Source organism: Hemibagrus wyckioides, linkage group LG05 (assembly GCF_019097595.1).
Source record: "Hemibagrus wyckioides isolate EC202008001 linkage group LG05, SWU_Hwy_1.0, whole genome shotgun sequence".
Classification (NCBI taxonomy): domain Eukaryota; kingdom Metazoa; phylum Chordata; class Actinopteri; order Siluriformes; family Bagridae; genus Hemibagrus; species Hemibagrus wyckioides.
Genome location: NC_080714.1, coordinates 6,092,546 through 6,106,572, shown reverse-complemented (window position 1 = coordinate 6,106,572; position 14,027 = coordinate 6,092,546). Strand labels below are relative to the sequence as shown.

Sequence of the window (14,027 nt, the reverse complement as noted above, 5' to 3'; positions counted from 1 at the left end):
AGAAAAAAGAAAAAATGACACAAAATCACCACAACAATCTAGAAAAATGTTCAAAAAATTCTACAAAATAAAAAAACAAAAGTCACACAATCACTACAACAATCTAGAAAAATATCCAAAAAATTATAGAAAAAAGAAAAAATGACACAATCACCACAACAATCTAGAAAAATATCCAAAAAATTATTTAAAAAGACAAAAGAAAAAATGACACAAAATCACCACAACAATCTAGAAAAATATCCAAAAAGTTATAAAAAAAAAAAAAAGAAAAAATGACACAAAATCACCACAACAATCTAGAAAAATATCCAAAAAATTATAGAAAAAAGAAAAAATGACACAATCACCACAACAATCTAGAAAAATATCCAAAAAATTATTTAAAAAGACAAAAGAAAAAATGACACAAAATCACCACAACAATCTAGAAAAATATCCAAAAAGTTATAAAAAAAAAAAAAAAGAAAAAATGACACAAAATCACCACAACAATCTAGAAAAATATCCAAAAAATTATAGAAAAAAGAAAAAATGACACAATCACCACAACAATCTAGAAAAATATCAAAAAAATTATTTAAAAAGAAAAAAGAAAAAATGACACAAAATCACCACAACAATCTAGAAAATGTCCAAAAAATCCTTAAAACAAAAGTCACACAGTCGCCACAATCTAGTAAAATGTCGAAAATTCACGACAAATCCAGTAAAATCAATGAAGCTCCAGTAAAATACATATATATATATATATATTTTTTTGTTTGTTTGTTTGTTTTTTTTATCACACATTGACCACAAAGTTCCTGTCAAAAGAACACACATTCACCACAAAACCGTGTAAAACTTCACACATTTACCACAGAAACCCTGAGAAAAAAAAAAGAATTAAAAACTACTGAAAATCGTCACAGTAAGATCCTGAATTAAAACCCGGATCCGGTCAGCACTTTGTCCTGCCACTGCCTCCGGATGGCGCTCGCGCATGTCTCCCGCCGTGACGTCGCTGTTGAGAGTGTGCACGAGGTCCCTCCCTGCTCGCCACTAATACATGTTTATTTCAGGAAACTGATCTGGTTGAAGCTCCAGGGCAGAAACACGGGTGCACTTCAGCTCAAAGCGAAACTGAAGGAAAACATGGCGCTGCGTGTGTGAAGAGCAACACAGAAGATGGTGTTCGAGTCGCTGGTGGTGGACGTCCTGAACAGGTTTCTTGGGGACTACGTGGTGAACCTCGACAGCTCCCAACTCAAGCTGGGCATATGGGGAGGTAAACACTGACAACCGGCCACAGGAGGCTAACATTAGCGCTGTGTTTTCTCACAGCAGGCTAATCCGGTCAGTAATTCTGATAGATAGATCGCTAGCTAGTTGGCTGGCTAGCTAATGCGTGTCAGGTTCATATGCACGTTACTTGGGGCAGTCAATGTTCTAATTGACGTTAGCTAGCTTGTAGCTGCGGTTCAATACCAAACAGCTTTTTACTGACTGCCCACGCGTGCTACGTAGGGCTCGAGATAATGGCTCGTGCACCCTATTTAGTGCACTACGCGATAGGGTGTGGAAGCATTTGGAACGTAACCCACTATACATTCTGTTCAGGGTGTTGTAGTTGGGAAATGGCAAAAGTGAAAGAATGTTACATCATTTTATTTATTAATTTATTTAGTTTATGTTTTAACTAATTATTGATCCTAAATAGATTCACTTCACACACACACACACACACACACATATATATATATAGGCATAAAGTAAATGTCAAGTCGGGATTCATTTAGGAATCATTAGATTATTCCTAATGTAAACTAATGTCTGGTTTCTGAGAAGCTTCTAGATTCCTGCTCTTCACTTTACATGGCTAGAAACCGACTTGGATCCCAAAAGATATCACACATGCCATGCAATCAATATCAGAATGAATCCTGGATCGAAACCTTGGATCGGTATCGGATTGGATCAGACATATTTTCACTGATGTACTTCATGCAAAGAATGTCTCATGTTGCATGTGAGCCTAAAACGTGAACATCGCAGCCCTTACGTTTTGCATAACTTGGCAGCGTAAGCCTGCAGAGATACAACTTGGTCACTGACGCTTTACGACAGTGTCAGTATCAGGTCTGTCTCAGGTATCGGCTAATACCTTTTTTGTGTTGTTGATCAAGATTCGGGATGTGTTTGATTTACGCCATCGTTTATTAAAGACAGATACGTCGTACTTCTTATCCGTTTATATTTGCATTACTTTGGCCTAGGAGGAACGTTGTTTCACTTTACTGTGTACTGCATCAGCTATATATGGTTGAAGTGACAATAAAGCTTCTTTGACTTGACTTCAGGTTGTGGAACTTCTGTAACAAGGCCGGATATGTCATAGATGTACATAATGTCAGTCCCCTCTGTGAGCTTTCTTTATGTTTCTCTGTCTTGAATTAATACAACGAAAAACAACTTGTCCTGGAAGCAAAGATTCAGAACGTTCTGAGACTCGAGACTATCAGCGAGTCATGTTTCTGAGCATCTCTGTGTTGGTTCTTACTATAGAAACGCTGACGAATTAGACAAGGCACGTTCATATGTTTTGAATGACCTGATCAGCACCAATCAGAATCAAGATGCGCGTGTTTTTGTTCTGTTTTCGTATTAAGTTATGAATAAGCATCAAAATTATAGTATCCTATTTAGCATGCTCAAAGAACTCATTTCAAAAGTCATTTATTTATCCCAGAAACATGAAATACAAATATTCACTTTAACTTTAACCAGAGCAGAAGAGTCAGGTAAAAGCGCATCAGAGACCCGTCATACTCTCAGAATCCCGGTATCAGTATTCATATAATATATATAACATATAATATGGCCCGAATCTACTGTGGAGCAGTTTTTCTCACAGTACTAAAAGCATCGTTTTAGGGTAAGTTGTGTTTTGTGTGATCCAAGCTGATAAATGGTCAGCAGGAAATGAGAAGCTGTACCATGTCACTCAGATCCTTCTCTCTTCTTCCGTGGGTTTTTATTTTGCTTTTGTACACTTTTTTTAAAATTTTGCTTCCTTGTTCCTGACTCCGTATTTCCTCACTAAAATGCAAGGGATTTTGGTGAACGTTTAAAACCACTTTCTGTGGTGTTTTATCATAAACCTCTAAGCCGTTCACGAAGCAGATGAAACGCTTTGCAGTGGCATATCTTCGACAGGGTACATCGCGTATTAAATTTGTTATGACAGCCCGACTCTATAACTAAGTCTCCCTGCAGTAAAGATGCTTATTAATAATGCAGAAATTACCGGAGGCTTTTTACTGAGCAGGTTGATATAACGAGAATTTATGTTGTGAGCATAATAGGATGTAGATAGGTTTCTATGATGATGTGATGATATTTCAGCACTTCATTGTCACGTGCCGCCGTGTCTAAAGGACTGCTTTTTTCGTTTGCAGGTGATGCCATTCTGCGGAATCTGGAAATAAAGGAAAATGCCTTGGTAAGTTGTCGGAAAGCATATGTTGGGGCGTGTGCCATCAGTGTTCCGCCTGACTGAAATGCATTTCGATTCAAATCGATGTAAATGATTTATTTAACCACTCTGTCTTTGCATGTCAGAGTCAGCTGGACATTCCTTTTAAAGTCAAAGCAGGACATATAGGTGAGTTCATGTCACAGGTATTGTCATAAACATCTGCAGCTCAACAGCAGTGTATACACACAGTGACAGTTTCAATGTTTGTGCTTTAACACTGCACCGAAGCTGCGAAACGATCCCTCGGTTCACACCAGCAATGGATAGGACGGTCCGTCATTTCTCCATACATCATGTGTAAAACACAGAGCAGGGATTTCAGCAAGGACCGTTCCAGTTTAGACTTTTATGCAAATCAGTATGACACGTTAAAGTGACGAATCCAAACGACAAGCTCGAACTATTCCTCACGTTTGTCCTTTGGCTTATATAGTTAGACGGTTTTGTCAGTGCTTCCCTTGTGACTTTAATTTCTACATGCGGTTAGTTCCCGTTTCTAGGTTCGATGCATCGAAATGAAAGAATAGGAGAATTTTATGCTTTTATTCCTAGCTTGTATGGTTAGCCAGTGAAGCTGAAAGACTCATTTTTACCCTGATTATTTAATTTGGGTTTAACCGATTAGCTTTTATAATTATATAAAGCTACCATTTATTATTAAAGCCACAGCAAACACTGATCTGTGTATTTATCCCAACAACAATATTTGCAGTTTGTAATGGAGGACTGTCTCATGTAAATCCTTTCCTGAAATCGTACAGTGTTGGGTGAACGTTTAAGTACAACATAGAATAGGACACAACAGAGTGAAAGTATGGACATTGAAACAAAGGGGGGGAAACAAAGACAGACAGAAAAAAAAGAATATGATTTTTCCACACTGGTTTCACATGACAATGAACACACACACACACACATTTAGTGTCACTTGCTAGCTTTCATCTCCACAGCGCTGCCATTGGCCTGTCCATTTTCATGTGATGACACATTAAAGACAAGAATATGGTCCAAATGTGTTTATACTAGGTCTGGGCAACGATTAAAATTTTTAATCGCATGATTGTCATGAGTTAACGCACATAAACTCTCTCTCTCTCTCTCTCTCTCTCTCTGTGTTTATCTGCCGGTTCTATTTCTTTTCCGGTTCCTGTGAGTGCCGCGGCAGTCTTACTGTCATCCCAAATGCTCTCATTGGTTCAGACGCGTCATTACGTTTATCCCAAGCCAATACGGATCAAGATCCCACCCCTCCCATCACCCATGCTTTGTCTGTATGTGTATTCAGAACCAGTGAGCAACAGGCTTTTAAAATAATTTACAAAATAATAAAAACTGCGTTAACGCGCCATAAAATAATTGTCGGCGTTAATTAATTAATGAGTTAATGCGATAATAACGCGTTAACTTGCCCAGCCCTAGTTTATACTAATTTATACTTTTACAGTATAAAAGCAGATCTTTTCTTATCAGTTCTTATTTACCTCAAATGTTTTGTGATGTTCGGATCCATCAGGTCGCCTGGAGCTCAAGATCCCATGGAAGAACTTGTACACGCAGTCAGTGGAGGCGACGCTGGATGAGGTCTACTTACTCATCGTCCCCACTGCCAGTAAGACCTGCCTATATATCACTGCTATATCTCATATTTAACTTGTTATTTATTTTGGACCGACTCGGTAGCAGTCATTCAGTAGCAATTTCCCTACTTCAGCTTTGAGCACATCTTTTAACAGGATCACTGTGAGTCTTAATCAATATCAGAGGTGATATTTTGGAAATGAAATACCTTATAAGAATAAATTCGGACCACACACGACTAGTCAAGCACTATTTATTTTCAGTGTACTATTGAATCGAGTAACACAGGATGACTCCGCCCACTAAGGTATACACGATGCTTGTTTATATTGGAGCTCATTACAGAAAATATCAGAAATTTTGGTACTTTTCTGAGAATTCCAGATTTCAGTGCTACTTAAAGTGCCAAAGCAAATCTCTTGTATGATTTTTAGTCCATGGTTTTTACAAAAATGGTGTGTGTGTGTGTGTACTTCAGGTATAAAGTATGATGCCGAAAAGGAGGAGAAGCAGCTGCAGGAGGCTCGGCAGAGGGAGCTTCAGAGGATCGAGGAAACCAAACTGAAAGCGGCAGAGCAAGGTCAGGATACGGATTATTTATAACTTTTTAACAGAACAAATCCACACAATCACTCATGTCTGAACCCTCCTTACTCTGTGAGCGCAGAAAATCCAAAGACGGAAAAGCAGGACACCTTCGTGGAGAAATTGGTCACGCAGGTGATTAAAAACCTGCAAGTGAAAATTTCCAATATTCACGTTCGCTATGAAGACAGTGTAAGTACTCCGTTTGAGTAACGTCATTTTAATTCCTGTTTTATTTTTAGCCACTTTGTTCAACATGCAGTTTTTTTTGTTTATCACAGGTCACTAATCCGAATTCGCCTCTCTCTTTTGGAGTGTCTCTACAAAACCTTAGTCTTCAGGTAAGTCTTTTCCACTGCAAGTGAAGAACGGTTCAGTCTAAAAGCACTATGCTGTAAATTAAATCTATTGTCTAACCAAGGATAATTTGATTCAGTGAATTGCATACATTTATTCAAGAGCTAACAGACGATGGCCTATTTGCAGTAGGTGGGGGTTTATTTTCATTGTTTGTTTTCCGTATGCAGACCGCAGACGCAAACTGGAAACCCTGCCTGTTGGATGAGACAGCCAAGCTGTTTTTCAAGGTAAACCCACTAAAGCATTAATACAATGCAGTGGATCCACACTCGCATTCATCTCTCATAACATATATATAAAAGTCCATCCAGTTTGATCATGTGTCTAAATTCAAACCTCTAAATTCAGGTGGACCATCTAAATATTTAATCTACTAAGATATGATCTTAAGATTATCCTGATAAATATTTCACTAACTTTATTTGGATGTTCTACCTGAGAGACAAACATTAAACCAGTCATATAGAAGGTTAGCAACCTGTCAGGTGACTCCCATCCACCTGATCCTCAACGATATGCCAACAGTTTATGGTTGCCGATGTTAGTAAATCATCTATACACCCTTTATAGACTATCTGCTCATCCCATTTTCCTTTCAATTTATTTAGAAGAGCCAGTTTATGGTTATTGATGTTTAGTCAATGATTTCTAGGTCTCTCTTTTATGCCGTCCCATTCTTATATTCCATTCCCGTGGAAACATGCCATGTTGGTGAAAGATGCATAAACATCCTAGGACATAGGAGTGTCAGGTGACAGGCTGGTTTGTTTATAGAGTGTGCAGAAAGAGTGTGGACACTTCATTACATACATGAAGGTGTTTGTGTAGAAAGACAGAATGTCTGTTCAGATTTCTTCATCCTGAAGACTTTCCACTTTCTAGAGCCTCATTTCATTAATACTGCAATCGCTCTATTACATAAACATCTTTTTAAAGTAACCATCGCCAGTTATAGAAAATTTTTTGTTGACCATCAACGTGTCTTTTTTTAACATATCATTTATTATTAGGTTTAAATTATGTGGCATGTCCATTAATAATCAACAAAGCAAGTCCCTGAAAACAAAGTGCTACTATAGAAGTGATAATGTAATGTAAACATGATACAGGTGAAACGGAAATGAATCACTGCATTTTGACCAATCAGATTTGAGAATTCAACAGCATGTGATACAATTGAAGTTAATGGTGGCCTAATCATGTTGTGCTTTATTCAGCTTGTCCGTCTGGATAACCTCTTTGCCTACTGGAACGTGAACTCAGAGCTGTACTCCGTTCACCCTCCTAGTGAAGCCCTGGTAAGAGATCATTTTATGGCATGCTGAATAGAAAATTACAGAAGGAGGAAAATAAAAATTTAACCCCTTTCTCTCTCTCTCTCTCTCTCTCTCTCTCTGTCTTTTTCTGGCTTGTTTTCGTAGCGATACCTGCAGCAAATTGTGGCTGTCCAGAACTCCATCCCTCATGATTATCAATTTAGTGAGTGGCTGCTGGTGTAATTGAACTTTTCCTGGATGTAGTCTTCAGACTTGTCATGACTTCTTTCTCTTTTTGCTTTTCCAGTCTTCCGTCCAATATCGGCTAACGCTAAGCTCCGTATGAACCCTCGCTCGGATGTGGATTTCTCCTCGCCGAAGGTGGATCTGGTTGTCAACCTGCCTGAAGTGGCTGTGGAGCTCAGCAGACCACAGGTGAATAAAAGCTGCCAGAATGATAGATTTAGTTCTGTGTAGCTGAATGGCGCTTGTATTATATAGACACTGTCTGCTCTTTGTTTCATCCACAGTATGTCAGCATTCTGGAGCTATTGGGCTCTGTGGATATGATGTCACGTAATCTCCCGTACAGGAAGTATCGCCCAGATGTGCCTGTCCACACCAATGCATACCAGTGGTAAGAGTTCTTACAATCCAGCTTTTTCTTGCGTTGTCTGACTGATATAGGACGTCTAAGCACTGTTGATGTACCTAAAATGTAGACCTTAAGCTATCAATAAACTCAGAAAACTACTACGTTTATTTGTAAACGATGATTAAGTGATTGATAACTTATTTCTAAAACAGGTAATCAGTACCAGCTGTAGTCTATACAGTATGGTTTGTTTTCTGTAACCACACTGACACTGAGTGTGGTTCTGAAAACAGTGTGATTTTTGGTTTGTTCCAGTTCCCCATTCTCACTTTAAGAAAGAAATTTTCTTTTTATTCTCTAGTTTTGTTATTTATGATGTCCGTTTTGTTTTTATTTAACCTGTTTACTAGGTGGCGTTATGCCATCACGGGCATCTTAGAAGTGAACGTAAAACCCTCCCTGCACATGTGGTCTTGGAAGCACATCAAACGCCATCGGCAGCAAGTAAAACAGTGCAAAGAGCTTTATAAGACCAAGATCACCAACAAGAAGCCTGCAGAGACGCTGCTGAAGAAACTGGAGGTAAATGGAACTACTTGGAAAAGAGCTTGCTATGAAGAGTTGCTATGAAGTGTTTATTAGGTTTACATTTGAATAGCGTGTGTCCCGGAACAGGGAAGTGTATAGGGTATAAGGTTAGGGACTGTGTTGATGGTGTCATGAAAGGAGGATTTTAGGAACAGTGTTACAAAACAAATCTGGGTTTGTGTTTATAAGCTACAGTAAGACACACTGTTTTAAGTGACTCTTATTACTGGGCTATGTTAGTTTTGTAGCTTTAATAGAAAACTCCAGAAGCAAGAAGAAATAAAGGTTGGAAATCGCTTGGCCACATTTAGGCTTAAAGGGAAATTTGATTCCTTCAAGCATGAACAATGTGCTTTTATAATATAAAGCCTTATAACGTTATTCCTACCCTGTTTTTTCCTAACCCAATAATCTTCTCCCATTTAATCTCATTTACAGGAGACAGAAAAATGCCTGGATATCTTTAATATCACGCTTGCGAGGCAACAAGCCGAGATGGAGGTTTGTTTTACACCCACGCTTTCATGCAAATTTTATATAATACACACATAACTGCCGTACCTTAAAACTACATTGATAAAAAAGTATTATGACTTTTGTTTCATTTCTTTTTTTCGGTCCATCTCTGTCACTCCAGGCTTCTAAGGCTGGCTTGCGGATCTACCGGCCCGGGTTAAAGATGGAGGAGGAGCAGTCGCAGGGCTGGTTCGGCTGGATGTGGAACTGGTCCGGAGACAGCTCTGCTCAGACCAAAGAGGTTAAACCTGGAGGTACTGAACACAGTCACTAATCACAAAACAAATACTTATAATACATTTCACAATCGTTCCTTTTTGGTTATACTGTCTCCCAATTCTGATTAGTGCTTATTGGTGTTTATTCATTTTCTATAACAGCATCTCTGATGGTAGTACCAGGTGCTTTGTACTCTTCATAAAATATAATAGCAGATATTGAGACGTTAGTCCAAAGTATTTCATTGCTAGCTTACATTTACGTTTCTGGCATTTGGCAGACGCTCTTATCCAGAGCGACGTACAAAAGTGCTTTAAGTCACCTTACAGCTGATTTGTCAAATTTGAAACCTTTGTAATGTAATGATGATGTAATTTAATGATGTTGTTCTTGCACAATGCCAGGGTTTGATACACTGATGACTTCAGGGGAGAAAGCCAAACTCTACACTGCCATCGGATACAGCGAGACAGCTGTAAATCCTAATCTGCCAAAAAACGTGAGTGCTTTTAAGATTTAATGCTTAGAATTTTACACATTGGTCACTTGAGTGCTGGATTATCTTGTCCTAATTACAGTTAATTATAACTACTTAATTAATTATGAGGCTAAACTGTAATTAAGCCTTACAACTAACAGAAGCAGCACTGTTCAAACTAAAGCACTCTGATGTTTTGCAGTTTGAAGACATGAAGGTTCGGTTCCAGTTGGTGAGCATGTCCGTGTCAATCAAAGACAGCAAAGAAAAGCCAGAGATTATCAAACTGTCCGTTATCGACCTGAGAGCCATGCTGACACAGAGACCCTCCGCTCAGGCTATAAAGTAATCTCTTCTCTCTCTTTTTTACAGCCATTTTCTCTTCTTTCCCCATTTATTCTATAACACTAGAAGCGTTGTACTGTAGCTATTTAAGATAGAAATCTTACATTCAGTTATCATATCCTGTCTCTTCTATTGGTGACCCTTTTGTTGTTTTTCTAATCAGGATCACGGCTCAGTTGTCATCATTCGAGGTAACCGGTGTCTCGAGGAACGGCGTCGCTCCCACGCTGCTTTCTCCTCGACGTGCGGTGGAGGAAGACAAGCCTCTGCTCAGCCTGATGTTCGAGACCAACCCACTGGATGCCAAGGCAGATCAGAGACTGCATGTGGAATCGCAGCCACTGGAGATCATCTATGATGCAGTGAGTGTGGCTGAGAAGACTAAATTTAATAAAGAAATTGTCTTTTTTTTTTTTTTTTTTCTAATATGTGTTTGTGTTCTCTCTGTAGATGACTGTGAATAACATGTCGGCGTTCTTCATGCCTCCGAATGACCTCCAGCTGGACGAACTGACCAACGCTACACGCATGAAGCTGGAGCAGTTCAGAGACAGAACATCAACTGGTGTGTTTTTGTACATTAAACAGTGTGGTTTTTATGTCCTAGACTGGATTTGTTATGGTAGATACAATAACCAGTGCCAACCTATGGATAACTGAGTGCTTTTGTTAATGTAGGACTCATGTACATCATCGAGACACAGAAAGTTCTTGACCTGAAGATCAACCTGATGGCCTCCTATGTGATCATACCTCAAATGGGTTTCTACGACCCCAAGCACAACCTTATCATTCTGGATCTGGGACACTTTCAGGTCACATTCGGTCACATTGTGTCTAAGCTTTCCATTTTAGATACTTACGATAGCATGACCAGTGATGAGACTTTCACATAAACTGTGATTTGTAATTTCAGCATGAAATGTATTAGGATTCATATCTGTAATGTGTGACTTGCGTAACGTAAGGCTCTTTAATGTGTGGTATTTTTAATAAAATTTCTCCAAACCATCCAATTTGTGCATCATGCAGATGTCGAGTCAGAGCAAAGCCAATTTGCCACAGCTCTCGGTGGGAAAGAACACCATCGAGGACATCATGTCTCGAGCCTATGACAGCTTCGATGTCCAACTCACCAGCCTGCAGTTGTTATATTCTAAACCAGGTACGAACCCCTCCGTTTACCTTATCTCACACGCTTATACACACAGTTTAGAAAACTGGGCTCTTTTCAGATGGAGACTGGCAGAAGGCTCGGAAGCTGAGGCAGTCCTCCCTCCATATTCTGGAGCCGGTCGACCTGAAGGTGATTTTCAGCAGAGCCATGGTTGTTACTGACTCGAGGATGCCAAAGTAAGAGTGCTGTCCTTTAAGTGATTTAATACTTCAGTGCGATTCTGATTGGTCGGGGGATGTTGGGTAAATTTCTATAACAGCGACTCTGATAGTAGTTTCATATTCGAGGTTTTTAGCACGTATTCTGATACATTACAATTTCTATAGTAATAACTCACACACAGGAATATGTAGGGTAGATGATCTACATAATGTAAGGCTTAACTCAAAGCAGATTGTTTGTAGAAAGAGTTTTCAGTGTTTCCAGCTGTTTTAAACATAGACCTGTTTTGATTTTGTTTAATGCTATACTGTGTATAGGTAAGCATTCAATCATTAATGATGTAATTTGGATCTGTTTTATCCCCCTGCCTTGTAGGTTTAAGATATTTGGCGAGCTCCGTCTGCTCTCCCTTCGCATCTCCGATGACAAAGTCCGCGGCATCCTAGAGCTGATCGACAGCATTCCACTGCCTGAGAGTCGGCCCTCGCCTCGGACTACAGCTCCGCAAACTACGCCCAAGGTGTGTATGTGTGTTCAGCTGCGCCTTCAGTTACTATGCATTGTTTGCTTAAGATTATTGCACCATGAAAAGTGTGGGTGTGTGTGGTTTATGTAATCTGTTCTCATGCATGTCTGTGACGGTGTGTTTCCTTTGTACGTCTGCAGGTCCTCAAACCAAGAGAAACCCCTCAGATGACCCCCAGAAAACCAGCTATGGTTGATCTGCGCTCCTCAATAATATTTGACTCAGGTTAGACACACACACACATAGAATAGTTAAGGCTTTGGATAGAAGAATGTCAATCAAGCATGACTTTATTTATAATGCTGAAAGGGAGTGAAAAGTCGATATAGTTTGCAAAATTGTGGGTGTGACACCTCTAAATTAGTTTTGGTGTATCATTGCATTTATACCTGTTCCTGAAAAGCCCTGAAGTCTGTCAGAAAACAGCTATGAGCTATCAAAAAAATATCTGGAAATGTTTCAATTTAGGTTTGGTTAATTCCAAAACCTTCAACATCCCATGTTGCACCATTACAAAAAGTGGAAAGGATATGACACAACCGTGACTCTGACCGGATAAATAAGACATTGGTCAGAAAAGCAACCAAAAGGCCTGTGGTAACTCTTCATACCAGAACAATGAAACTTTTCTACATTAGCTGAGTCTCCAGCATGTCTTTTAGGATTTTATACACCTATCAGCCATAACAATATGACCACCTGCCTAATATTTTTTTGGTCCCCCTTTTTCTGCCAAAACTTCCCTGACCCGTCATGCACTGTGAATTCTGACACCTTTCTGACACAGTAGCTCGTCTGTTGGATCGGATCACACAGGCCAGCCTTCACTCGCCACGTGCCATCAATGTGCTGCCCCAGTCACCGGTTCACCACTGTTCCTTCCTTGGACCACTTTTGATAGATACTGACCACTGCAGACCGGGAACACCCCACAAGAGCTGCAGTTTTGGAGATGCTCTGATACGATCGTCTAACCATCACAATTTGGCCCTTGTCAAACTCGCTCAAATCCTTACACTTGCCCGTTTTTCCTTCTTCTAACACATCAACTTTGAGGACAAAATGTTCACTTGCTGCCTGATATATCCCACCCACTAACAGGTGCCATGATGAGGGGATTTTCAGTCTTCTTCACTTCACCTGTCTGTGGTCACAATGTTATGCCTGATTTGTGTACGTTTCGCCACTCTTACATACATTTTTTGGGTGTAGTTCTGAACGACTTCTCCTGTCTAAGCTATGAATTTGTCTAGATTTCTTCAGAGGTATTCTTAACCTCTTGGTTGCTTCTTCTTCTTCCACGGTCACTGACTTTTGGTGGTACCACATGATTGTGCCATAATTTTATCATTTTTAATAAATTATTTGATGATGCTCTGTAGGATGTTTAGAGTGTGGGGTTGTTTAATGTACACTAAATGCTCTGTGTGTGTGTGTGTGTGTTTTCATCAGGATCAGAGGAGGATTTGTTCTTTGACGCACCCAGTTCACCGATTGAGGACCTGCCATTCTTTGAGGCCAGCTCTACCTCCCTAGAGAGGTCAACCTCCGTAAAGAGAAAGGCGATGGTGAAACACGACCCCAAGAAGAATATGACAGAGTTTCTGCTGAATTTTGAGATAAACACGGTATAAAAACAACCATCAACATTCAAAATAGAACTTTTAATCAAATTTTCTTCAATAGCGTAAGCTTTTTAATTCCCCTTTGTATGAATTATTATTCGATAATAATAATTAACTTTATCCTACCCTTTTTTTTGTGGTTGCCTGACCGAACTAATCGTGGCCGTTTCTCCTCTCATAACTACATCAGAAATATAACTCCCATGTACATATATGGAGGGATTTTCTTATCGTTTTTAAGTGGAGAATTATTTCCTCTTTTCTCCAGTTGTCCATCCAGCTGTGCCGCCTTTCAGAGGGCTCTGAGGTTCCTGTCCTTCGTCTGCAAATCGAGGGGCTGGGCACAGAGCTGAAAGTGCGCACGTTTGACATGACGTCCTACACTTTTCTGCGGGAAATCTGCCTGGAGTGCTCAGAGTACAAGGGTATGTCCACCTAAAAGGGTACACACACACACACACACATGTTGTCATGATCGCACTTTTCAGCAAGTTGCA

The 14,027-nt window shown here is 39.7% G+C and overlaps 1 protein-coding gene across 3 annotated transcripts in view; it reads left to right on the top strand.

The window, feature by feature from the left end:
* The first annotated feature begins 994 nt into the window (after window positions 1–994).
* Window positions 995–14,027, top strand: part of vps13a (vacuolar protein sorting 13 homolog A) — a 37,322-nt gene continuing 24,289 nt past the window's right edge. For all 3 annotated transcript variants that reach the window (XM_058389203.1, XM_058389202.1, XM_058389201.1), the window contains exons 1-26: window positions 995–1,270; window positions 3,441–3,484; window positions 3,604–3,646; window positions 5,034–5,129; window positions 5,577–5,678; window positions 5,766–5,875; window positions 5,965–6,024; window positions 6,211–6,270; window positions 7,261–7,341; window positions 7,465–7,522; window positions 7,607–7,734; window positions 7,830–7,936; window positions 8,305–8,476; window positions 8,921–8,983; window positions 9,120–9,252; window positions 9,622–9,716; window positions 9,898–10,040; window positions 10,204–10,402; window positions 10,491–10,605; window positions 10,719–10,855; window positions 11,073–11,205; window positions 11,276–11,393; window positions 11,755–11,899; window positions 12,046–12,130; window positions 13,358–13,533; window positions 13,799–13,955. In XM_058389203.1, the coding sequence (XP_058245186.1) occupies window positions 1,171–1,270; window positions 3,441–3,484; window positions 3,604–3,646; window positions 5,034–5,129; window positions 5,577–5,678; window positions 5,766–5,875; window positions 5,965–6,024; window positions 6,211–6,270; window positions 7,261–7,341; window positions 7,465–7,522; window positions 7,607–7,734; window positions 7,830–7,936; window positions 8,305–8,476; window positions 8,921–8,983; window positions 9,120–9,252; window positions 9,622–9,716; window positions 9,898–10,040; window positions 10,204–10,402; window positions 10,491–10,605; window positions 10,719–10,855; window positions 11,073–11,205; window positions 11,276–11,393; window positions 11,755–11,899; window positions 12,046–12,130; window positions 13,358–13,533; window positions 13,799–13,955 (2,860 nt within the window). In that variant the 5' untranslated portion in view covers window positions 995–1,170. The remainder of the gene's footprint in view (window positions 1,271–3,440; window positions 3,485–3,603; window positions 3,647–5,033; window positions 5,130–5,576; window positions 5,679–5,765; window positions 5,876–5,964; window positions 6,025–6,210; window positions 6,271–7,260; window positions 7,342–7,464; window positions 7,523–7,606; window positions 7,735–7,829; window positions 7,937–8,304; window positions 8,477–8,920; window positions 8,984–9,119; window positions 9,253–9,621; window positions 9,717–9,897; window positions 10,041–10,203; window positions 10,403–10,490; window positions 10,606–10,718; window positions 10,856–11,072; window positions 11,206–11,275; window positions 11,394–11,754; window positions 11,900–12,045; window positions 12,131–13,357; window positions 13,534–13,798; window positions 13,956–14,027) is intronic.